The sequence below is a fragment of the Cardiocondyla obscurior genome, linkage group LG10 (assembly GCF_019399895.1).
Source record: "Cardiocondyla obscurior isolate alpha-2009 linkage group LG10, Cobs3.1, whole genome shotgun sequence".
Taxonomy (NCBI): domain Eukaryota; kingdom Metazoa; phylum Arthropoda; class Insecta; order Hymenoptera; family Formicidae; genus Cardiocondyla; species Cardiocondyla obscurior.
In genome coordinates this window covers 3156433-3180815 of record NC_091873.1, presented here as the reverse complement: position 1 = coordinate 3180815, position 24383 = coordinate 3156433, and the positions used below count along the sequence as shown (strand labels likewise).

The 24383-nt window shown below is 48.4% G+C and overlaps 2 protein-coding genes across 5 annotated transcripts in view; one reads left to right on the top strand and one right to left on the bottom strand.

Moving 5' to 3' along the window:
• Positions 1–21965, top strand: part of LOC139106036 (putative receptor-type tyrosine-protein phosphatase mosPTP-1) — a 254865-nt gene extending 232900 nt beyond the window's left edge. The window contains exons 7-21 of one of the 4 annotated variants that reach the window (XM_070662494.1): positions 8977–9186; positions 9803–10083; positions 10364–10620; positions 12589–12872; positions 13561–13781; positions 13993–14118; positions 14252–14427; positions 14670–14961; positions 15040–15211; positions 15306–15430; positions 15501–15778; positions 15876–16011; positions 16103–16227; positions 16543–16690; positions 16777–21965. In XM_070662494.1, coding sequence (XP_070518595.1) covers positions 8977–9186; positions 9803–10083; positions 10364–10620; positions 12589–12872; positions 13561–13781; positions 13993–14118; positions 14252–14427; positions 14670–14961; positions 15040–15211; positions 15306–15430; positions 15501–15778; positions 15876–16011; positions 16103–16227; positions 16543–16597 — 2738 coding nt within the window. In that variant the 3' untranslated portion in view covers positions 16598–16690; positions 16777–21965. Of the gene's footprint in view, positions 1–8976; positions 9187–9802; positions 10084–10363; positions 10621–12588; positions 12873–13560; positions 13782–13992; positions 14119–14251; positions 14428–14669; positions 14962–15039; positions 15212–15305; positions 15431–15500; positions 15779–15875; positions 16012–16102 lie in introns of all 4 variants that reach the window. The other 3 variants (XM_070662493.1, XM_070662491.1, XM_070662492.1) reach the window with 3 other exon arrangements.
• Positions 21966–22832: 867 nt separating this feature from the next.
• Positions 22833–24383, bottom strand: part of LOC139106041 (cell adhesion molecule Dscam2) — a 75419-nt gene continuing 73868 nt past the window's right edge. The window contains exons 26-28 of the mRNA XM_070662515.1: positions 23666–23918; positions 23468–23558; positions 22833–23346 (exon numbers count right to left, since the gene is read on the bottom strand). Of these exons, the coding sequence (XP_070518616.1) occupies positions 22920–23346; positions 23468–23558; positions 23666–23918 (771 nt within the window). The 3' untranslated portion in view covers positions 22833–22919. The remainder of the gene's footprint in view (positions 23347–23467; positions 23559–23665; positions 23919–24383) is intronic.

Sequence of the window (24383 nt, the reverse complement as noted above, 5' to 3'; positions counted from 1 at the left end):
GCGGGCGGGGTCTGTCGAAATATTTGGCGCCGCAACCGGGACCGTCGCGAGACAAAGCGATTTCTCCGTGGAGAAAAAAAAAAAAACGACTGCCAAGGTCCCCGGTGATACGGCAGCTTCGTCCCTGTTTCCAGCGCATTTAGAACGCATTACCGGAGCCCATATAAATCCGCCGCCGGTGATTCATCGTTTTCATCGTTGCATCCTGAATCATCGTCGCCGCGCATCCACAAGCCGACCAACTTTCTAGCCGCGCTCTCGGCGAAGATTCCTGGCGGACGTCGGGAAGCGCTCCCTTCGGGAACTCGGTGCTCGCATAATGCACGAAATACACGATACTCCTCGCTCGCGAGACACCCCCTAGGGGAGTTCCTCATCCGCGGAAATGTTTCCGAGCACTCGATATAGATTTCGAATTTATATGCAATAAGGAGAAGGGGCGTTTCGTAAATTTATAAGGAGCTGCCGGCGAGGCTTTATTATTTTGCAAGCTCATTAATGAGAACCGAGGAGAAGCGGGAAAGGAAGAAAGAAGGAAAGAGAGGTGGGAAGGAAAGCGGGAGATGAAGAGAGAAAATAGAGGCAGCTGATTCAACGGGCCGAGAGCAAAGGAGAGGCCGCCGTTTGTGCGAAAGAGACGCCGCACGTCCACCGGAGGAAGGGGAAGAGGTGGGGATCGTGACAGTCGACGACCGTGCGACAGAGGAAGCCGACTGCGGAGGGCCTGAAGCGCGACAAGAAGAGAGATAGTGGGCGGAAGAGAGAAAGAGAGAGAGGAAGGAGGGGAGGAGAGAAAGAGAGAAAGCGGCAGCAGCTGCTACGGCGTTTCGGTCGGCGCCGCGCCTGGTCTCGACGATCGATTTTCCCCGATTTTTCAGCACGCGGCGGCCGAGCGAAGAGAAAGAGAGAAAGAGAGAGAGTGGTAGCGAGAGGCGCCCGCTCGCGAGTCAGCCGCGGCGAGCATGCTGCATCGGCTCGCCAGCAGCCGGTCCGTTTATCGTCGCCGAGAGTCGTCATCCGGAACACGACGGCGAGAGTGGAGTGTCGGATTCGCGTCGGACGCACGTGCGTCTGGAGTCTCTCGGCCGACCGGAGTGTGTGTATTCCGCGCGGGTGCAACGAGCGCGCGGCGTGCTCTTCGTACTGCGGTCTCGGGGGGAGATAGATATATGTAGCCTAGGTACATTTCGATCGGCGTGCGAAATTCACGCTCCGCTCTCGTACGGTGCTCCCGGTGTGCGCGCCGGATACGAGGGGTATACCCGAGCAAACGATGCACGGTGCCTCGTCGACGAGCGTAGAGCCGCGCGTGTGCGCGCGCGCTCTCTCGTCCGTCCGTTCATACGCGTGAGTGCGTGAACATAATTCAGAGTGAGCGCAAACTCGATGCAGCGCGAGTGCGCGTGTAGTCGTTGGCGTGCACGCGTCGCGCTCACGCGCGCCGTTGACAGTACGTGCGTCCTTCTGGTGTGAGTGGCCGCTCTTGTGCGCGGAACGATCGAACCCGCGTGCGTTTTCTCGAGGCCGGTGCGGAATCGCGGGATCGCCGAGTGCAAAAGCCGCGACCAAGAAAGAGAGAGAGAGAGAGACGGAAAGAGAGAGCGAGGGACCCGTCGTTTTACGGTAGAGAAAGAGAGAAAGGAGAAGGAAAAGAGAGCGACGAGAGGAGAGAGAATGAGATAGATATATAGATAGATAGATAGAGAGAGAGAGAAACCGAGCTTGCCGAGATGGCGGCGGACCGTCGATCCCGACGACGCCTCCTCCAGAACGCTGGTTGACGCCTAGTCCGCGAAATCGCGAGGATACGTCGCGGCCGAGTTCGTTTGGCTTGGGTGTGATCCTTTGTTCGAGTCGCGTGAGTCGCCGGGAGTCGTTCTTCGATCGGAGGCTCCCGGTACTCCGAGTCGGATTGGGCAGAGACGGCGACGGGGTCGAGAGGTCGATACGACGCGAGGGAGAGATGTGCACGTCGAGCAGTGCCAAAATGAAACTGGTGCGGCGAATCCGTAATATCCCTCGTTCTCCGCGACCAGGCATACCGTAACGCGTACCTGCTTTGCCCCGCGGCTTTCGACGCTGGTTTCTTTTTTTATTTTCTCTTTTTTTTTTTTTTCCCTTTCTCCGTCCCGTTCGATCGTCCGTCTCGTTCGCAGTGCATCGGGCAGGTGCAGGAAGTACGAACTGTCGTGTCCATCGGGAAAAAAATCATCGTGAATGACGCCTCGGCGAGTGGTCGAAAGAAAATAGAGAAAATGATTGACTTGTCAGATGGAGGAAAACAACTCATCGTGCAAAGAGATTATTTCTTCTCTTTCTTTCTTTTTCTTTTTTTCTTTCAACTTTGATTTCCAGTACATTAACTTAAGCGCGAATCATCACGGGCTCGTGATTTTGCGAGTGATTTTGAATGTCGAGGAGCGCTAATCGGCCTCAATGGGATGACAAGTGTCATTAAAGTGAAAATGGGAACTAAATCGTAGCGTTTTTTTTTTTTTTTTTTTTTACCGCTTAGCTTTCAATCCTTTTGTACTCGAGAAATTTCTGTTACGACTCATTTCGACCAAGACGAGCGTCAATAAATTTTGATGACACTTCGCTCGTATTTCCTTTGTACTCGATGGAAGGAAAAAGCAATCAATACAGCACTATTATATGAGTCACTTTGATTAACGAGGAATGCCGATAAAAACTACAATGACGAGATACGTCGGCGTTTAACCGACTATATTCGCGCTCGCCCGAAAGTCGTGCGAAAATTCAACTGCTCGAGCGTGCTGCTGTTAATGAAAGAATTTCGATCGGGAGCTGAGTAAGAGATGCTAAAAATGTACCAAATGCGAGGTCTCTTCGACTTCCGGCGCGAGAGGAAAAATAGCGGAGCGAATCCGTCGCGATGACGGCGACGGCGTGACGTTGAAAGACTCGGGCCCGCCGTGTTCGATCGGCGAAACTCGTCGCATCCGCCGCGGATCGTAGAAACGCGCGGGGTAAGGAGAGCGCCGGCGGCGACGACAGATCGTCGCAGGGTCGACAGGTTCAACGCACGCTCCGGTACATCTCTCGTGCAGAAATCGCGATCGGGGTCAATCCATTCAGTGCCGACCGTTTCGAACCGCGAGTCCTCGAGGCGTCCCAATTTTCGGCCGCGCGCGTCTCCCCGCGAGTGGTCCACCGCGCGTTCTCGCCGCTGCATCCGCGCGTGCGAACCTCCCGGCTGATTTCTCTCTCCTTTTCACCTTGTCGATAAGCCGAAAAGCGGGCGACACTTTTGACAGCTCGATTATCCCTCGCTCCTTCGCGGTTCTTCTTCCCTTTTCCCGAATACGCGACCAGTTCCGCGACATTATTTCTTTCACAGTTTCGATTTCGCTCGTTCATTATCGCCCCGTTCTCTTCCGGGACGTCCTAATCCTCGCGTAATTTTCGACAGTGCGCCGTTGTTCGTCCCGCGCCGGCCAAATGTCGACGAGTCACGAAATGGGGCGCGGTCCCATTCCCGCTCTTCTTTTTTATTTTTTTTTTTTTCCTCTTTCCTCTCGTTTGCGCGATTATATTCCGGGCTTCGTCTCGTTATGAAGTAAAAACTCGGCCGGGCGAATTAACGTGGGAATCGCGGAACGGTCCCATCCGCTTTGCATCGCTCTTTTTTTTTTCCCCCGCGGAGAATAAAAGTCTTCAAACGTGTCGCTGGCAAATGTGTGTTCAACGTTACTTGCTAGAGAGCAAATGGTCAGCTATACTTTAATTACGGTAACATCAATCGCAAAGTAGTGAAAGGAATAACATACTTTGATCGCTCCTCCAATGTGCAATATGGGGTCTTTCGCGCTTTTGCAATAAAAACGTATAGAAGAAACTTTAATGAAACATCGTTATTCCTTTATGAACCAATTGCAAGTCGCCGTTATGTGATCGCACGTGCGCGATTCTTCCGCGCCAAATATAAAAAAAAAAATAAATAAAAAAATTATATCACCGCGAAATAACGCGTGTCGCGTTACTCGTCGACGTTATTTCGAAACTCGCGCAATTATTTGTTTACTTCGCGGTGTCAATTATACAGCAAATGGAATATGAAGCTGGAACGCGATCCTCTTTATGCAAAAGGGTATACCCTCGTCCTTTCTCTCGCTCTTTCGCTCTCTCTATTGACGAGGAGGCGCTATTGTTATTGGCCGTCCTGTAATTTTGTTCTTTATCCATTTAACCCGGCGTTCGAGGCTAACTCGGTTTCTCCCGCGACTGACGCTTAATTGTTCGCATTGTATCAGGAAAATTCATTCCCGCCGCTTCGAAATTTCCTCCTTTCCGCCGATCGGAAATTGAGAGGACGCGCGCGTGGGCTCTGGAAAAAGTTTCCATATGCGCGCGCGAACTTTCCACATTGTGCTGAAATTTTATTTAGAAATCCGTTTGCGAGATGAAGATACGGGGAGAAACCTTCCACCCTGGCAACGTTTGGGAAATAAACGCGAGCTAACGCGAATCGCGATAGATTTACCCTACCGTTTCTTTAAACGAGAATTGTTATGGCCAACGAATTTTTTTTAGAAGAAAAGTTTAGATAAGCGCGGTAAATGCCCGATATTTTTTCAGCAAAATTTTCGAAAGAGCCCCCCTCCTCCCCTCGTTCTAATTTTTACCACTCGACTGTATAAATATTGACCCGCGTTAATATTCACGTGCATTCGTATAATCGATATTAATACAATGTCGACGCGTACCGCCGTTGTTTAGGACGGCAGTGTTGTGTTCCCCTAGTCACCGTCCACTAAAAATGCAGGGGGAAATCGCTCCGCAGCGTTTCAAGGGGGCCGAATAAATTCGCCGCTGCCTCTCCGCTCTTCCCTCGCGATCGCGCGTTCGATGTTAGAACGCTTCGGGGCCGCGGTGATATTCGGCTGTCGCTTTTTTTTTTTTTTTCTTTTTTTTTAACGTTTACGCGTAACTTCGACGCGGCCGTTATCGCCACGGGAGTATATTTAAATATTGATAAAGCACTGGACGTGTCTTATCGGCGCGAATTAATGCACAGCACAACGCGGCGCTATCGATGTCAACTTTCGATTCGACCTTTCTGAGGCTGAGCAGACAGAATCGAGTCTGACCTTTCGCCGGGCTCTCTCTCTCTGGCTTTCCATAGATAACGCGATTTCCGTATCCGCTGCTTAATGCACGCTCTATCGAGACGTCTCTCTCTTTCTCTCTCTCTGTCTCTTTCGCGCGAGCCGCCGAGACCGACTCGCGAGCAGCTCGCGACGGTTCTCGTCGAGACTCATGCGAGGTCGTTTGTTCCTAACAGGAAGTAGTCGTTCTCAAATCTAGCGTCGCGCGACGATTCCCACCGAGAGGCCGATCGGCCGGCTGATAATCCGCGGTGCCTCCTCCGCGATGTGACAGTCACGGCGAGACGAGCTAACGTACGATGCATTATTGCGGCTTCTGGAGAGCGTCGCGATGAAGACGGCGCGATATAATTAAGCGAAGACGCGCCGCGAGGAAAGCGCGCCCTGCACCACGGCGAGGATGGGCGAATTCGTGAAATAGCAAGGGAAAAGGAAGACTTGGAGCACGAGGAAAACGACGGCGAAGGAGAGAAAACACGCGCGCGGCGTTTCTACGGCTGCAGTCGCGGCGCGCGATAGGAGGAAGAAAGAGAGAAGAGATGTCGTGGACCAGCGTGGCCAGTGTCGCTCAACTGGCGGTAGCGCTAGCCTTGATTCTGAAGCTCCTCGTCGCCACGGCGGACCCGATCGCGCAGACAACCGACGAGCAGATCTTCGAGCGGACGACTTACATCGTGCCGTTTTCCACGGAGAATGACAGCGATGTCGGAGGTAATTCGTCGGGGGTCGCTGAGACGCGCGGAATCGCGCCTCCCGAGGGGAGAGACACAAATAATTTATTAATAACGTGATGAAAGAATTACAAGGAGTACCGGCGCGGCAACAAACACGAAGTATCCCAGGGCGATATCGACGGCCGGTGGAAATAAAACGGGAAATAAAACGGCAACGCGACGCTTTGAGTATTATCTTGCGGCATTCTCGTTAGATCGGACGGGATAACATTAACGGGCGGGGACCTAGTCGAGACTCCGCCGCGAGTATCAAGCCCGTCTCGACCTGAAATTACAACGCCGCGAAATTAGGCAGGGTAAATCCAACTCGTGTTGCGTCTGGGAAATTGGCGTTATTTACGTTTATGCGTTTCCAATTACTCCGACAGTCGGCTCGGTGGACAGACCGAGCGAACGCGCGGATAAATCGTAAGACTACATTGTCAGCGACGGGAAGTCCATTTTCAATTCGGTGGCTGATGCTCGTGCGAGGAGAACGAGACGCCGCGCGACCCAAAGCATGCAAAACGAGCTCGGGCGGTGAAAATCTCGCGCCCGTTTAACGCGCAATTAGTCGCCGGTAAAAACAGACGCGCGAGTTTCACTAGGAAATGCCACGCGCCCGTTTTGCGTATTGCGTTACTCGCCCGGTCGCCTCGTAATCACCGCGCGAGCGTAAGACTGTCCGCTCGTGTAATCGACGCCGACTCGTTTCCTGTTCCGTCTCGATTTCGCGGAACGCGACAGGCGACGGTAATGTACGTGCGTTCTCCGAGACGCCGGGACGAGACGCGAGCCGTCGTCGGCTTCTCCTCAAATCACACGACTCGCCCACAATGCACACCCGGACGGATTGCGCAAACCTTTTAAATGCACGCCGCCGCGCGTGCACACACGTGCCGCAACGTTATGACACAAGCGCGAATCGCTCATTTATTTTGTAACCGATTGCAATCACCAACTACGCGGGGAAAACAATATTTCGCAACAATCTTTTTTTTTTTATTGCGGGATTCACCTGACCGTGATTACGGAGAGGGAAATCCGATTACTGTATTTCTACGTAAAAACGATACAATATTGACGGGATTGAGCCTTTCCTCGCCATGTTTTCGTATCTAAAAGAGCGCACACGTCACATCTGGTTTTTTTTTTTGCGCGTGCAGCGTGTAGCATAACGCCACGTGCATCGCCATGGCAACGATTACTTACTGACCTTAAGTGCCGCCGGGGCATAAAATTATGGAAATAAGCTCGTTCGTCAGAATTGTCTTCAGGAGTGACGAAACTACCGCGCGTAAGATCCGAACGTTCTATTTTTATGACGGAGCCAAGGCCGACCAAGGTAGCCTAATCCAGACACGAATGCATGTCAGGGCCCTGCCGTTTGCGAATTTAATTAAGGCAACTTCGCACGAAGTGGGGAAAATCATCCGCGCGACGAGCTACAAAATTACAAAATGTATGCGTTGGCGGCGCAATTTACGAAGAGCTACCTCCTTCCTCGCGGTAAAAGCTCAGAATCCAGCCTTGGTCCGAAAGACTTCGCCGTACCGTCCGAAATACTTGTACAACTCTCAGCTAATTGATCGATCGACATTCTTCGCTTTCGCGGGGACTCGAGAAGCCGAGATAGTTGCGGTCGGATGCAGGTCCAGCACTCGAGGCAGGTACTTCGAGTTTCTTATCGGCCGTTCCTTTCACTCGCGAACCGTTACTCGGTGAGAACCTATCTTAATAAAGGAACTTTCGCCTACATAGTTCTCGCCGGTGCCTCGCGAGGCGAACGATAATCCTCGAAACCACACGTTTCCCGGCCGATGCTCGCTGCTGCGGGCAACGTGCGTGTGCTCGACGGCCGCTTTACGACGCTCGGTTCTCGCGATCTCTTCCTGGTCACCTCGGGATGAGATCATTTCACGGTGATTCGTCACATAACGCGGACTTCGGCGAACGAGCGTCAGCAGGTATCGATCGGCTTCGACGTAGATCGCTCTACGCGGCGCGTGCAACAAACGCGACCTTGCGCCTCGCGGATCGCAATCGCATTTCAGCCCGATAGTAATACAGGAACACGATCCCGTCGCTCTCTGCGTTGCGCGGGCTTCGTATGACATCATCCTCTGGCCGCGCGGCTCGTAAAGCTTGTAGCTCTCCCGTTCGCCGACAGCACGGCGTTTTATTACACGTCGTTAATCTAACGCGAACTCGATAAGCTCTAAACGGAGTATCGCCGAGGTGACAAGACGAACTAATGACCGCCAAATAAATTCTCGTCCGCGAGGTAACGATTTTCCTACCGCGTTATCGACAGTTATGAATAATTCAGCCGTCGTATTGTAAAAAGTGTCCCGTAATATCTCTCTCTATTTTATCAAGAACCTGGGGGCTTGGTATATCAAGCCTGCGCTTCTCCGGTTTTTATTTTCAACGGCAAATTTGGCTCTCCGCGCCATTTAGAGCGCGTCGACGCGAGCCGTCTAAGCAGGTACGCCGCCGATGATTTCACGCAGCCGAGGACAGAATGCAAATCAATTTGCATGCTTTATACCGCGCAGTGCGAGTAGTATGGTAATGCCGCGGCAGATGTATGAATATTCAATAAATTTGAGCTCTCTTATGAACGCCCCGGCGGCCGTTTATTCGTCCGTATTATTTATTCCAGAAAGACGTTTTAGAAAAATGGAAATACAGTTGGGTGTCGATATCTACCGCCGGGAGCATAACTGTAAACGTGCGGGAGCAGACCCGTCGGCCGTGAATCTCGGGCGGGCGAGTCCTGGAACCGCGCGAGAGCGCCGAGTCGTATTCTTTTCTTATCAAGCGACGCGTAGTAAAGAGCCGGATAAGATCCAATGTCTCTCTTCCGTTATGCCCCGACCCAGGGCGCGCGTATTGAAAAGCTGCCATAGAAAAGTACGCGGCGCACGCGGCCGATCTGTCTCCCTGTGTCATGCAAATACCGCGCGTGACATACGAGGGCGTCGGAAAATGAGATAACAAAACAGGGATTCCGATCGGGGAGTTGATTGCCGGCGCGGCTATGTCTCGGCCGACATTGTCAGCGGCCGAGAAAACGTAAGGTTAACGGCACCAGGCTTATTGTAATGAAAAACGCGTTTCTTCTTTTCTAGCGCCGACCAAACCGGAGAATCTCACCTCACGGGGAATCACCGGCACTACCATCGAACTCTCGTGGTCGGAGCCGGAGAACGCCAACGGTGTCATCGCCGGCTATCGCGTCTACTACATGCATTCCAATTACACGGACGTCAGGATGCACGTGCCTAAGAAGTCCGCGGAGTCCGACGACTCGGAAATCGAATTCATGCTGGAGGAGCTGCGTAAGTAGACGTCCCGAGCCCGGAGTACGCGACGAGCGTAGATAAGATTGCCCGAACGTTGCTCTATTGTTCGGAATTACGTGAACGTATTAGCGTCACGCCTGCCTTTCTGCTTAAACGTGCAAAAAAATGCGGTATTTAACGTCGGCTGACGCGCGCTATCCGGCCTTTGTGAGTGTGTTTTCTTTTTTCCTTTTTTAATGCACGCAGATAACGCGCGAGATTAACCGCGTAATCTCTGCTCGGCAGCGAACAGTCGTTACAACAGACGACTGGAGATAGGTCGGTGTACTTAGCTTATTGATAACGAAAGCTCAAAGAATTCTTATCACCGCGCTTACTTTTTTTTCCGTCTCACGTACTCGCCCGGCGCAAGTAACTACAATACATCGCCAGACGATTCGTTATTACTACGGATGGATAAGCGACTATTTTATCGTACGTGCACCTGAGCCTCGGGATGAGGCTTCGACAAAATCTGATTAGATACGAGTGCAGTAAAAAAAAAAAAAAAAAAAAAAAAAACTATATATATAGACTCTCACTTATGGGATTCAACTTGCTCAATTGTCACTCGCGAACCCGGCACCGCCTTTATACCCGTCTCGCGTTACAGATCCGTACACCGAGTACAAGATCTGGGTGAAGGCTTACACGCGGAAGAACGAAGGTGAGCCATCCGATCAGATCATTCGCAAGACCGACATAACTGGACCGAACGCACCTCAGATCTTGAATTTAACTTGCCAATCCCACGAGTCGGTCTACGTTCACTGGGCCAGGCCAACGAACTTCTGGGGCTCGATCGACTACTACTACATCAATTACCGGAGGGACAATGGAAAATACTACGAGGAAATCGAGCTGTCGGCCGACAAAACTCATCTCGAAAGCGGGGTACGTTACCCTATCATTTTTAATATTCCTAATAAATTGCGATAAAGGATTTAATTTTAAATCAACTGCAAGATAGTAATTTAGTAATTTATAAATTGCTTCGCTTGTCACAATTATAAATATTATAATTATTCCCAGCGATATTATTAGCAAAAGCCACTCTATTTTCTGGTCACTTCGTTTTGTGTCTCTTCGACAGTTTTTTTTTCTTTTTTTTTTTTTATTTAAATAAAAAGTAAATTACGACGCGGTCGTAACGTCTGGAAGTTTATGCTTGCAGGCGATTATTCCCAACCTGACGGTGAACACCGTTTATGAGATCATGGTGCGGGGAGCCACGAGGAGCACGATAAACAGTCGACTGATCATTCAAGGCGAGAACTCGATGCCGACCAAGGTGTTGGTTAGCCGCGATTGCGACAAGATACCGCCCTTGATGCGCCGCAGCAGCAAGGATCTCAGCGCGGGCGTGATCGCCGGTATGGTCTGCGCCTGCTTCGCCGTGATGCTGGCGATCACGTCCTTCGTGCTGTGGAAGTAAGTCACGGTTTAACGCACGGCGCGTTATCGCAGAGGAAACCCTAGCTTGCATCCTCTAACCGCGATATATTTCCGTGCCGCGCGCGACCGAGCGCAGAAATAAAAGAAGAAAAATCGAAATTCCTCGAACGTATTATATAATGAGATCTGCTTATCTTCCTCTTTATCTCGCGGCGCTATTTAAATCATCGATATCTCTCATCTGAACCGTCTTTTATCCGTGCAATCAATGATCTAAGGCCTCGTTAAACAAAACCTCTCTCCTCTCCCTCTTCTCCTCCTTACGTAATTGCAGCGTTGAGATAAACTGATTAATTAACCAGTTAACAACGTCTTTGTCGTCGGCCAATTTTCGATCGGAAGGCCCGGGGAAAAATCGCGCGAACGAAACAAGTGACAACGAGATATCTACTTTCTCCCGCCGTAAAGTTACGCTTTACGATTACGGCCAATCTTGCGAGGTATTATTTCGCATTGCCGACGTTTCACTTCCGTTCCACGCCGAATCGACCGAATGCCGTAAAATGATCTGTCATTTCTACCGGCGGGAAATTGTTGGGCGAACAATATCGGAGCGGTGGACGCGTGTCTGAATCTCATTCGGAGTATTCGCGCGGGCAATTAGAAAGTTTCCGAGGCGAGCGATGCAATCACGCGCACCTTCGCACGCACCCGCAGCAGTTTTTCCCAGTCGGACTTTCCCACTTGATTTCCCGCCGTAGCCCCACGATCTCGTCTCGTTCGTGATCCTTAATTTATCTTGGTCTCCGGGAAGCGCTGCAGCTTCTGCGGCGCTTAATTCGTCGGGCTCCGACGCTACGTTTTTCGTTTTACGAACCGACGTCACGGAATGAGATAATAAACCGCATATCACGAAGAAACCATCTTAAAAGTCGAAACGAGCTTTTCGATCGTCGAATTACGACGCGCCGTAAATTATTCGAAGATATTATAGTTTATATTATTTTTTTATGAGCCAGGTATTATTTTTATGTAACTTCTCTTTTTTCTCTTTTTTCTTTTTTTTTTTTCGCGAAGAAAACGTACACGCCCTTTTCACCGCGTATAATGTATTTCGCTGGTACCGACAAATTTTTATCAAACGTGATTTACGGAACGCTCTCATACGTGTGCGGAGAGATACGATGCGTATTTTAATGTATTCCGACGCTCACTCTTACGTCTCTTTTTCGCGTTATCGTGAGATAACGACCGGTGACAAGGCCTAAGTATGCTCTTACAGTTACCGGAGCCACTCGCGGCGCGGCGCGGAGCGGAATCGGGCAGCGCAGCGTGACGCTACGCGTCGAGTTAGACTCTCGCGCGCCAGAAGCGAGAGCGCGTGTGCCGTGCGTGTTGGCGTGTTCTGCACTTCGTCTCGGTTTTTACGCCTCAGTGTCTCGGGCGACGTTCGGGAAAGCGAGCGATGCGCGAGGAGTCGGTCGCGGCGAGTTCGTTTTCCGGGTCACGGACAGGATCCGGCCTAATCACCACTTATTTCGTAAACGCGCTCGTTAATTCGCGAGCGGCCTCGCCTACGATGGATGCTGTCGTCCGGGCTATGACGTCGAAATGAAGAAGTTTCTCCGCAATTTGTAAGTTCCCGGTTGCGCGGAATCCGTGTGCTCGAATCGGCGAGATACGACGGAGAGGTGTTATCGCCGTCGATTTTGATGTATCAATATTTGATCGCTGCTATCTGCCCAACCCATGCCGCGTGGGTTTTCTTCCTCAATATTGCGCGCTCCACCGCTCGGGTGCTTGAATAATTCGAAATCGTGCGAAGTGGTTCTCGGTGTCGTTTTTTTTTTCTTTTTTTTTAATAACCTACGCGCGGTGGACCTTCTGAATTTTTCCGGAAGAAAGTTTACGCTTGGAGAAAAGGATATTGTACCAATCCCTCGGGGTGCCTATGTACCTGAGTTTTTTTTGAAAGATGTCTAAGCATTGTTTCCCTTTGCGCAGACCGATCTTTCGGAAATGCTTCCACACTGCCTACTACTACTTGGATTATCCGCCACGGAACGTTCCCACTCTTCAAGAATGGGAGAACAGCGAGCAGGACGGCGAGAGGACCGCCGTAGCTGTTCAGCAATTCGTTCAGCACGTGGCGAGCCTGCACGCCGACGGTGACATCGGTTTCAGCAAAGAATACGAGTTAATACAGTCCGAGACCGGCGATTACACCGTGGAGAATTCCCAGTTCGCTGAGAATAAGGCCAAGAACAGATACTTGAATATACTCGCGTGTAAGTAGCCACTGACTGCGTTCCGCCGGTTCGTGCACTGTTGTAGTATTTACAAACGAAAGGAAATATCTTAATATAAAACCGGTAACGCCACTGTCTCTCCCGTCTCTCGGCCCCCTCGTTCCCCGCGAGAACGTTCCATTTTTTAACGCGGCTTCCACTCGCCGAATCGCCGAATGTGTTCGCCTTGTTCATGATTTATTTTAGCACGGTCTGACCCCTCAGTCGCTGACCTTTATGCTGATACCATCTGGCTAAAATTGTAGCACGCAATTATCAATTTCGACGACCAAAAACGAAAGCTCGCGACTGAATAAAAAAAAAAAAAAAAAAAAAATAATAATAATAAATTCGTTCGAGGAGATTCTCCACGTATACAACTTTGAGCGATTTGTGTCGCCTTGCGCTTGCAACACTTGCGCGCGTCATTATCCGCGAAATGTTACAATCAACATAATCTCGAAAATGAAAATGAAACAATACGAGGTATTCCGGCCTGAATAGCACGCTGATTTTAACGTCGTCTTGATGAGTGGATAACCGTGTAGCGCGATTAAGGCCCGTATTTTTAAACCGATGACAAGTCGTAATTACGAAAATCACCGGCGAAATGGAAATGTGAAACCTCTTGATGCTTTATTTCGCCGCGCGGAATAGTCTAATTTTGTTCTCTTGCTGTCACCATTAGACGACCACACGCGCGTGCAATTGCTCTCTTGCGGCGGTGGGCCGCCGAAAAAGGGTCAGGATTATGTCAACGCGAACTACATCGATGGCTGGCAAAGGGCGCGAGCCTACATCGGCACCCAGGGTCCGCTCCCGCCTACGTTCGACGGCTTCTGGCGGATGGTTTGGGAGCAGCGCGTATCAATAGTCGTAATGATTACCAATCTGGTCGAGCGCGGTCGTGTAAGTATAAATTTGATATCCGTATCTCTTTACGTTAACCAGGCGTCACAGAACGGCGAATAAAGTTATGAAATCGATATCGGCATTTTGTAAAAAGTTACGTAACGAAGCTGGCGAAACGGAGATGAATTGTTTGCGCTTGCAAATGTTGAAGAAGGAAATCTGTCGCATCGAATTGTTATCGCTTACGGAATATTGTTGTGAATTCCAGAGGAAATGTGATATGTATTGGCCCAAAGAAGGGACCGAAACGTACGGTTACATTCAGGTAACGCTCGTGAGGGAAGATATTATGGCCACGTACACCATCCGCACTCTCCAAATTCGACATTTAAAGGTATATATTTAGAAACGAAGCACGTTTAAAATATTTTTAACAGGTAGACATGAGGGGATTTTGTAATAGAGATTTAGAATAAAATCAAAAGCCGATTAATCCTTCCAACGAGAAATTCTCTCGGATTTTTAAGCAGATCAAGAAGAAGAAAAATGGGACCAATATGGGCGAGCGCACTATATGGCAGTATCATTATACCAGTTGGCCTGATCACGGCGTGCCCGATCACCCGTTACCCGTTCTGAGTTTTATCCGCAAGTCGTCTAACGCTAATCCGCCTGAGGCAGGACCCATCGTGGTACACTGCAGGTGAGAATTTATTTATAATTTAATGAAACTTTGTTTTTTTAATTTAACCAATTAAATTTACTATTTGCTATTTATTAATAATTAATAAATTATTTAATTAAGTTTATTTAATTTAATTATTTATCAAAATAATTTATAATCAACAGAGATTTTTAATTCATCCTTGCGTGCGAACATTTTTAAATATTTCTAACCATTTTTGACGACTCTATACGAGATATAAAAATTTTTTTTTTTTTTAGTGCCGGCGTCGGACGTACCGGAACGTACATCGTGATCGACGCTATGCTGAAGCAAGCCAAGGCCAAGGGCGAAATCAACGTGTTCGGTTTTCTTAAGCACATCCGCACGCAGAGAAACTTTCTGGTTCAAACGGAAGAGCAGTACATCTTTATCCACGACGCGCTGCAGGAGGCGATCGAGAGCGGCGAGACCAATATCGATTCCAATAATTTAATAAAGCACATTCAGGACATGCTGTGCCCATCGAATAACAAGACTGACGCATGGAATAACATTGAAGCGCAATATAAGGTAACCGATTTATCCTTGGATTTGCCGCCGTACGAAAGTTAAATCATCCTAATCTAACGACGCGTAATCCCGCCGCAGCTGGTGACGTCGTGGAAGCCTAAGGATTTTAATCTTGTGTCCGCCACCAAGGCGTGCAACGTCCACAAGAATCGTAACATGGATATCGTCCCTATCGAGAACGCTCGCGTCCACCTGACACCGAAACCAGGTGTCGACGGGAGCGACTACATAAACGCGACGTGGGTTTCAGGTAGGTGCATCGTTCGTCTCCTCGTTTTGGAGATAGCCTAAGTTCCTCGCGACGAAATGTCGTTCGTAAAACATGTACACAACAATGCTTTTAGGCTTTCAACGCAACCGCGAGTTTATTATAACGCAACATCCGACGGAGAACACCATAATGGAATTCTGGCAAATGATGTGGGACCACAATGCGCAGACTATAGTCATGCTAACTCAATGCGACGAGGTAAGTTTCAAAAGTGAGATAATCGCGGGAAGAAATAAAGTTTTTTCTAATAAAGAATACCGTTTTACAGGAGTATCCGGAGTTTTGGCCTATCGAAGGAAAGGACCTCGAGTCGGAGACGTTCCGAGTGCGACTTTGCGGAACAAAAGAAACTGTTAACGGCACGATCTTGCTTGAAGTCGCGGTACGTTCGCTGCAAGACGACTACGAGCTCAGCGCCAGGATAGTTCAAGCGCCGTCGAACCAGAACGGTTTGTGGCCGCACAACAATAATCCGAAAACCTTCGTCAGTATCATTCAGGACTTCCATCGAGATTATCAGAACGGTCCTATCGTCGTAATGGACAGGTGTGCGAAAACGTATATTATCTCGCGAATTTCCGACGAATTAATTCCGTAATGAATCGTTAAAAGGAAGCGTATCTCATGCTATCGCTGACTTTAGGTACGGCGGAGTCGAGGCTGCACTCTTTGTTCTGCTGACCACGCTAAACAAGCAATTGGAATTCGAGCAAAGCGCCGACATTTACATGTTCGCCAAGCTGCTTTACATGAAGCGGCCTGGCGTGTTCCGCTCGAAGGTAAGTCTTGCAAATTAAAATTTTCCTATATTTAATTACGACGCGCAATTTAACGGAAAATTCACGTTGACGAGCTATTTATTATCTCTAGGAGGATTACGTTTTGCTGTACCAGTGTTTGGAGTCCATGCTGACGACGAAGGGCCGCGCGGAGCCCGATCTATACGCCATGGCGAACGGACACGTCGCTGGACTGAGCGACCCGAACGAGATCAGGTCGGCCTCGTCGATTCAACACATGCCGATAGATTATCCATCCAAGTCATCCGTCATTCGCGAATACGCGACCGTAGAAGTCAGTTCCGAATACCTATCCGACTATACCATTCCTATTCGCGTGGACCACCCGATCGAGTCGTCCAGCAGCCGTGGGAGCGAGCCTTGCCTCTCCTCCCACGGCGGCAGCAACGACCACGTAGTCCCGTCAGAAAAAAGCATGGTGGTGTCGCAAAGAAACATTAGTTATCATAATCACCCGCCATCCGGCGTCTCCGTAATGGTCGATGCTAACGGTTATATCACAAATGGCAGCATGCGCGTGCCCTCCGACAGTATGGAGCCCAGCTGCAAAATGATGCCGCAATGATGCCGGCCTATCTTCGGTTGCAGCGCACCCTCGCGAAGGTCGGCCCCGCTGTAATCGAGACTCCCCGAGCGCTGCAAGTTCGACCACGACATGGTAAGTGCCGTCCGCGGGCCGAATCTTCGGCAAGTTACGGCAGATACGCGACACAAACGACAAATCCGCTTTTCTCTTGCGTGCAGACTGACCCTTCGCGTCGCGGAGGATGTGAAAAGCCGCATTACGAGGGAGAGCTGGAGGATCTTCGGAGCGGAAGATTTCTTAGTGTACATAGAGCTGACGTGAATGTTATAAGAAAAGGAGGTCGCGAGGGCGAGAGGAGATTTTTGAAGCCCCTGTTTCCGGCGCGCGAGCGGGCAGTGCCAAACAAAAGAGACAAAATTGCCGCCGATACACGCCGGACGGCGACGCTTGTCTTGTCCGTCGCGTAAGTTTCACGTTGTTCAATCTAATTTCCTGTATATATTATACATTGCGTATTATTAATGGTACATACCGCACGCACGTGCGCGCGAGCTCGCGCGCACACATACGCGTCACATGAAATATTATATATGTATACATATGGATATCCGGAGGATTTGTGCGTTTGTGTGCATGTGTGAGTACGCGCGCGCGTGCGTATATACATACATATATATATACATATATATATATATATATATATATATATATATATATATATATATATATATATGCACGTCGAAAATCCGACAGCTCCGAGTTGCCAAAGAATCATTACGATAGCCTAATTGTTAGAAGCGATAATCCCGCGAATGAGTGTGTACATATATATCATATACGTATACACGTGTATCCAACTACTCTGCGTGTTAGTTCATTATGCACGTGAGGGTGCATCGTCGGGCGAAGCGCCTCGCGCACGCGAGTTTACGATTGTCGCGCGTGATAACCGAAATTCATTTATAAGAGCGTCTGCCCTCTCTCGTTTTTCATCCACCCCGATTCGCGGACAATGCACGGCTTATCGTGCTCCGCGCTACTGCCATTTATCGCGACGACACCGGCGACCCGTCGGCCGTTATATAAAATTAAGCTCGGCCGAGCGGCGTCGCGCCGCTCGAGACTCAAATCAAACCGGCGAGCGACGTCGAATCCGCGTCCCGCCTCGCAAAAACTGAACGCACAATTTCGCAGACGAATTTTCGCGGCTTACGGTAACGCGCCGCGTTTGCAGTCCCTCCGCGAAGCGCAGGAGAGATCTTCTTTTTATAGGTGACGTTTTACACAGAATAACACGGAGAGGCCGATACTCACCGACGGTATTCATCCATGTACAACACCAGAAAACTAAGAGAATGAAACGGCGCATCGACTCGCAGCTTACGCTTTCCGGTTAATTAAAAAAAAATGTTCAGCAACCCTTTTACCGTGATGACAATCGTAATATTTTCATTTGCCGTTCTCTTTGCGCCTGAGAGCTGCTAAACAAAGCAAAAGCGGCTTCCGAACCTTCAATTTATTAAATTACGCGTATGTGTAAGGTACTAATTAATTTCTCTTATTAATCGTTAAAGTTTTTCGCGAAAACAGCTTTGCAACGAAGAAAAAAAAAAATCGAAAGTCGACCGATTAGCGCTTAATAACGATTGCTTTTGTTCGAGGTGCTCTTCGTACAGCCACGCTTTTTACAACGCTATTTACAAACGTGTCTTACCGATCTGTTGGCCGCCGTCGAAAAGGCATCGTCGGATACTTCGCGAAGTGTACGTTCCGTCGTTTGGCCTAACTCGTACAAGTACAAATTAGTCTCTACTTTCCCGAAGAACTACTCGTTTAAGTTAATGAGCAATCACGCGGAGGAGTCAAAACTGATTTGTTTCAACTTGCCGAAGCTGTAATACAATTAAGTATCAACGACGTTTTAATAATAATCGTGACAGGCATCGGTTAATCACACCAGACGACGTTCGCGATATCGATAACGTTATCAGTCGATTTTCGCGTCGCGAAAAGAAGGTAAAAAGAAAAAAAGAAAAAAAAACCAAGTAAAAAAAGGTTCCTCGCGAATCGCGGTAGGTAAATCTCGCCAGATTCATCTTCGTGCGTAATCGCGAATACCGAATGCAATCGCCGCTCTTTAAACGAAGTAGAACCGCTGGAAGAAAGGGAGAGAGCAGAGGCAACGAGTGCGACATGCCGGAGTTAAAAAGTACGCGCGAGAGGAAAGGAAGTAGCGACTTCTGTTTGGTCAGCTGTGACCAGTTATGCGAGAGTGCTGCACGTGCTCGTCTGCGAAGGAAATCGTCGAAGTTACGTTGTTAGATATGTCCGTGCGGGCACAAGACTGACCGTCACTTCGCAGAAAAACGTGAACCGTTCTCGCGACGATCGCGGGATTTGCGACAAAGACCGCTAAAGAAGACGACGTTGCTGTTCCTTTCGCATTGAAGTTAACGAGTCGAGACTATCTTCCTCGAGGAGCTCAAAGTAGCGTCCGAGTGAAAACCTTGCGACTTTCCGAGCGTACCGATCTTCGGCCCGATGATCGACGCAGACCCGACCAGCCGAGTCTCGGCTGTTCGCCGATTCGCGCGGGCGAAACACCTATCGACTTATCGTCTAACTAGGGATTACTATGTATGTAAAGAACGTGTCTTTTAGCTAATGCCGTAATAACTTAAGTCACCGAAAAGAGGCGTGAGGCGATATTATTGTACCCACACAAACAGACACACGCGCGTACACACATACAAACATGTACACGTATACGAGAAGCTACGCCGAGCCGATAAATGCACACCTGAGTGACGGACAGCTTACACGAACACGAACTCGTCGCGCTGACGTTCGAGGAGGAAACAAGATATATATACATATATATATATATATATATATATATATATATATATATATATATATATATATATAAATATGAATATTTATGATATGAGTGGCGATCGGAAGGCGAGTCGCGGGTGTAGCGGACGAGGGATCGCTCCGTCTTCAAACCGATTTAACGACATATGTCATAAGGAGAACGGGGGTGTGGAAGCAATGCATCCCGCGGGGACGACCTGTACAGAGAGCGATGCCTCGTCGCGCACGTACACAGGCGTGGTCTGCGCTGTATTTTACGATATTACACGATTATATGTGTACGTATTTACCTGGATAAGCGCAACATAGACGTCTAATGAGGCACGAGTGGCCGCGAGATAAGGTGGCGATCCGGAGAGGGCCGCCCGCGTATAACTCGATGATAAAATAGGTGGTGTGTATAGATAATGTAGACTCTAGTCAACATAATATTTGTAAGATGACGCACACACACATGGTCTCGTTCGTTTTCACAACCGTTAGCTCGCATCTAGTTCCTCTGGCCTCTTCACTTCATTTCTGTCTCTTTCCTTCCTTCGCCACCCGCGACTGAGACGATAACGATGAACGACCGAATCGCGTTTTCCCGTCGTTCGTCCGCGAAAGAGCCGTACGAAAAAAAAAAAAAAAAAAAAAAAAAAGAAAACTCCGGGCTAGTGCCGATGGGAAGAGAAAGGGACGATCATACTTGTCTTTTTCGTTGATCCGGTTTAACGAGCTTCTCCACGGGGGAGAACGACTCACCGATATTAATCGCGGATTAATAACGTTAATCGAATGATTTTGAAGTGGACCCGAAGGGGCGTCCGGGCTCCGGCGGTGTTCACCCGGTTCCTTTTCGCACCCTCGGTACAACAAAGACTGCGATTGTAACTGTTAGTATTCGCGCGGACCACACGTGGGAGAGAAGCGAACGGTTCCGAGTTGGTTTTATGTGATATATATACGTACGTATGTGCACATGTGTATTTTATTAAGTGGAGAACGCAAGTCGAACGGGACGGCCCGGGATCGCGCGGGTCTCGTTTTCGTTCAGAGAATTCGTTACTTTCGCATAAATTCCGCGCGTTCGTTTGCGCGGACGCGCCTCGGGAACGTATATAATGTTGGAACGCCTATTGGAACTTCAATAGACGGCCGCGGCGTAAAGTCACACTCAAGTACGTTCGATTGTTTCGTACATAAGTTGCCGCGATTTGTAACTTTGTAATTATCGTTTGTAACGAAGTGTCGCGCGGAGGGTACACGACCAAGGGGAGTGAGTCTCTCCCCTTCCACCAAATGTATGCACTACGGCCTACGGTAACTGTAAAAAAAAAAAAAAAAAGAAAAAAAAGATTTATACGTATACCCACGACGTTCAACGTGGATCAGCAGTCCGAGGTCGACTAACGTACGAAAATCGTAGCAGTAGGAAGTCTTAAAGGAGGGTCCTGAGAGACAACGGGTATCACGAATCCGCGCCATGCCCAATTAATATCCGACGAGTACGACGAAAGAGATCGCGCGAAATCAATACGTAAAACGACAGTCAAGACTGCCAAACGAGTACCTACGAAAACATTCCTTCCTTTCTCTTGTCCCTTTACCTTAACTCTTTCGCTATGGCATCTGAGAAGAGCACTCGGCGATCCCTTTACCCGCGACACAGAAATTGAGATTCGACCCTGGAGAAACTCCTTTCTTATGGAGACGGTAGGGGCTGTCAAGTTAGCGATTTTAGCAGTCGAGCGTTCGCATTTACTCGACGTATTTCTGTATAAATAAACGTCAAAAAAGCTGTAAGTACTGTCATTCTAAAAGCGCGCGAGGATAACGCAAATATCAATTATAATAATTAATCCGCAGTGTATTTTCGTTTGTATATAAATGGAAAGATAACTATATTATTGTCTCCTAAAAATCCACGGAGGTAACGCGTGTATCAGCTCCGAACGTGACTGTCGCCGGTGGCGCGTTTACTGCCAAATAGATTCGGCGATCGTACCAGTAGCGAAAGAGTTAACTCTCCGAGCATAGCGACCGCACTGCCTTCGATGAAATTTTTCACAAATCGATTCTCTGACCGTCGCTCGGGAATGAGAGATCACTCGCGCTGGGAAAGGACGAGTCCCGTGACGTGTTAAAAAAAAAAAAAAAAAAACGCTAAGTACGAAACGTATGAATCAAAAGGCTCGGTTTCCCTGTTCCTACGACGTCACGCGAGTCATCCTTGTCGCTGCGGCTCGTCTTTAGCTGTAAATTATTGAGCGACGACGACGCGCGTCGGTGAGCCGCGGAGAAACGCTGGTCTAACGCGATTTCCATCAAGCTCTATTACTCGACATACAGTACGTATCTCAACGAAAACGTAAGAAAATGAAATGAAACAAATGACAGAGAAATTTTAGAGAGGTTTAAACGGATATAATGATTGCGATATCAGTCATTATGTGCGATAGTATTACTCGTTTTTTTAACTGTACGCTTCATTCGAGAAGAATTGTCCGTGCTTAAGAACATATACGTCTAATAAATAGTTTGCGAGAAATTTGCAACTGGTCAAATTAGTCGAGTTTCACTTACCAAGTGCATCACCACAGGGCCTCCGTAATCGCCGATCCGAACAGCCAGCTGCATTTTAAGACGACGCCAGTGATCGGCAGCTAATCCCGTTTTCGTCGACTTCTTAATTTTATCTTATTATCTGCGGCTCGTTTCTTTTATCACATAACTTCATTTAAAAGTAAATTACCGTCGACTACGTCAGTTTTAACAGCTAAAAAAAAAAAAGTCGGGCTTGGTTAATTACGTAAAGATTGATTAAATCAACTGCGGATATTATAAATAATGAGCGAAAATATTTTCGAGAGAAATTATTCTCACTTTGAGCAAAAAAAATATACTCTTTTTTTCTTTCTTTCGATTCATAAATAATTCAATAACATGAAATAACGATGTGACGAGTGGAACGCGCAAGGAAAAATATTATAACCAAGTAAAAAAAAAAATCTTACTTTTTTTCATTTCCGTCGCTTATTTCGCTTTTGCATTTTATACGAAGGTAGAAATGTTCCTTTCATTTGGAAAGCCGTTTGCTGCAGTCGATTAACTATAACGGAAGTAAGTATTAAACATAAAAATAACATAAAAATAAGATAATTTGATGTAGAGGATTGCGGGAGACCGTGAAGATAAGGGAGCAACCATTATTTTCCCTTTTTTTGGTTTTCTTTTTTTTTTATAAAAATAGGTTTTTAATTGTAAACGAGAAGTCTTTGACAGAGTAGTCACTCCAAAAGACAAACATTCAGAGATCTAGATCCGTAATGCGACGTTGGCAATCGCATGAATCTCAACGGCGAGTAATCGTAACTTACTTTGACTTAATAACACTCATGCTTTGGCAATATTTCGCTTATTTAAATCTTTCTTTTTTTTTTTTTTTTTTTTTTTTTTGGCTTCTTTTAAATTTCATTTTGGTTTCGATATTTGATTAAAACACTTAGACGGTGATAGTGAAATCTTTGGGCGATTTGGAGAGCGAGCTGTTCGAGTGAAGACCGCCCGGTCGTTTCCGGTGTAACTTGAGCTTCATGTCGATGTCGCATTCGGCCTCACTGGTCTCGTGAACGTCGGTGAAGCCGCTCGGTGGCTTCAATTCCAACGTAGACAGCTCGCTGCCCCAATCGTCGTTCCTCCTCATCATTCTGAACATGCCCACCGGCTCCTCTAGCAGGCAGAGCGACTCGATGGACTTCCTGGCGCTCAGCGTCTCCTTCTCCAGCCTGTCGTAGGAACCAGGACGCACCGGACGACTCGGCGACGCTCCTCGCGAGCACGAATGCACTCCGGACTCCGATAGCTTCAGCACCGGTCGCAGTATGCCGGGTATGCGACCGTCGATCGCGACGTCGATCGCGCCGCGATTCCTACGGAAGAAAAAATTTGTCGTTAAATAAAATACGTCAAAAGCTCAGTGCATGCAGTAGTAAAGTTTTTCGCGACGTGCCAACAAATAGTACGGCAGTCTGGCGCCACCGATACACTTACCGTTGCTTTTCGAGCCTCGGGAAAGTCTTTCTCTCAGAAATTGGTGACGGCTCGGTTGATGTACTTGATTCGTGCGTGTGGTACAGCACATCTGAAAAGACGCACGCATGGGCGCGGGATTAGTTGTTGCGCGCTTGATTAACGTGATAGGCCGCGTGATAACGCGGCCCGGACACAGAAAACCGAATACTAACTTACTATGATGAACCGGTCGCTGCACCAGTGCGAGCCGCTGCTCCCGCTGATTAACGGAGTTCGGCCCGGGCGAGCGGGCGAGCATCGACGTCGGCCCGGAGTCGTCCAGGTGGTTCGACGACTCGGTGCGGCTGCTGGTGCCGACCTCTGTGTCGCTGTCCGAGCCCAGCGTGTCGTACTCCTCCGACTCGGACTTGAACGACTTCGACTTGCGCCGCGCCCGACCGCGTACTTTCGTGTACTGGTCCACGTCGCACTGCAATCGATTCGCTGTGTGAAACTTTTTTGCGAGAGACACATGAGAAATGTTTGACACGCGACTCGGTTGAGAACGTCGTCTTTCGAACGTTCTTTCCCGTGAGATATGGAGTAATCATTGTAACAAATTATTTATACGCGCCGACAATGAAACAACTCTCGTTCAATTGTAATTACTTTAACTCAATAAAAACAATTTTATCGTTCGCGCATTAAAAATTATTTCTCATCAATTTATTATTAAATATCTCTTTCCCTCCGCGGCGCTGTTGATACCTTTTGACCGGCTATTTTTGCCTGGTATTACTTTTCACGTAATTCTCGCACTGTAATTCAATTCGGGCGCTAGTTATTAAATAATGTCAGCGGTTCTAATTTAACGTTTCTCAGTGTCGAACAATTTATAACCTCTTTAAATATTGATACAAAGAAAGTAATTACGCCCATTGCATTATAACTTTGC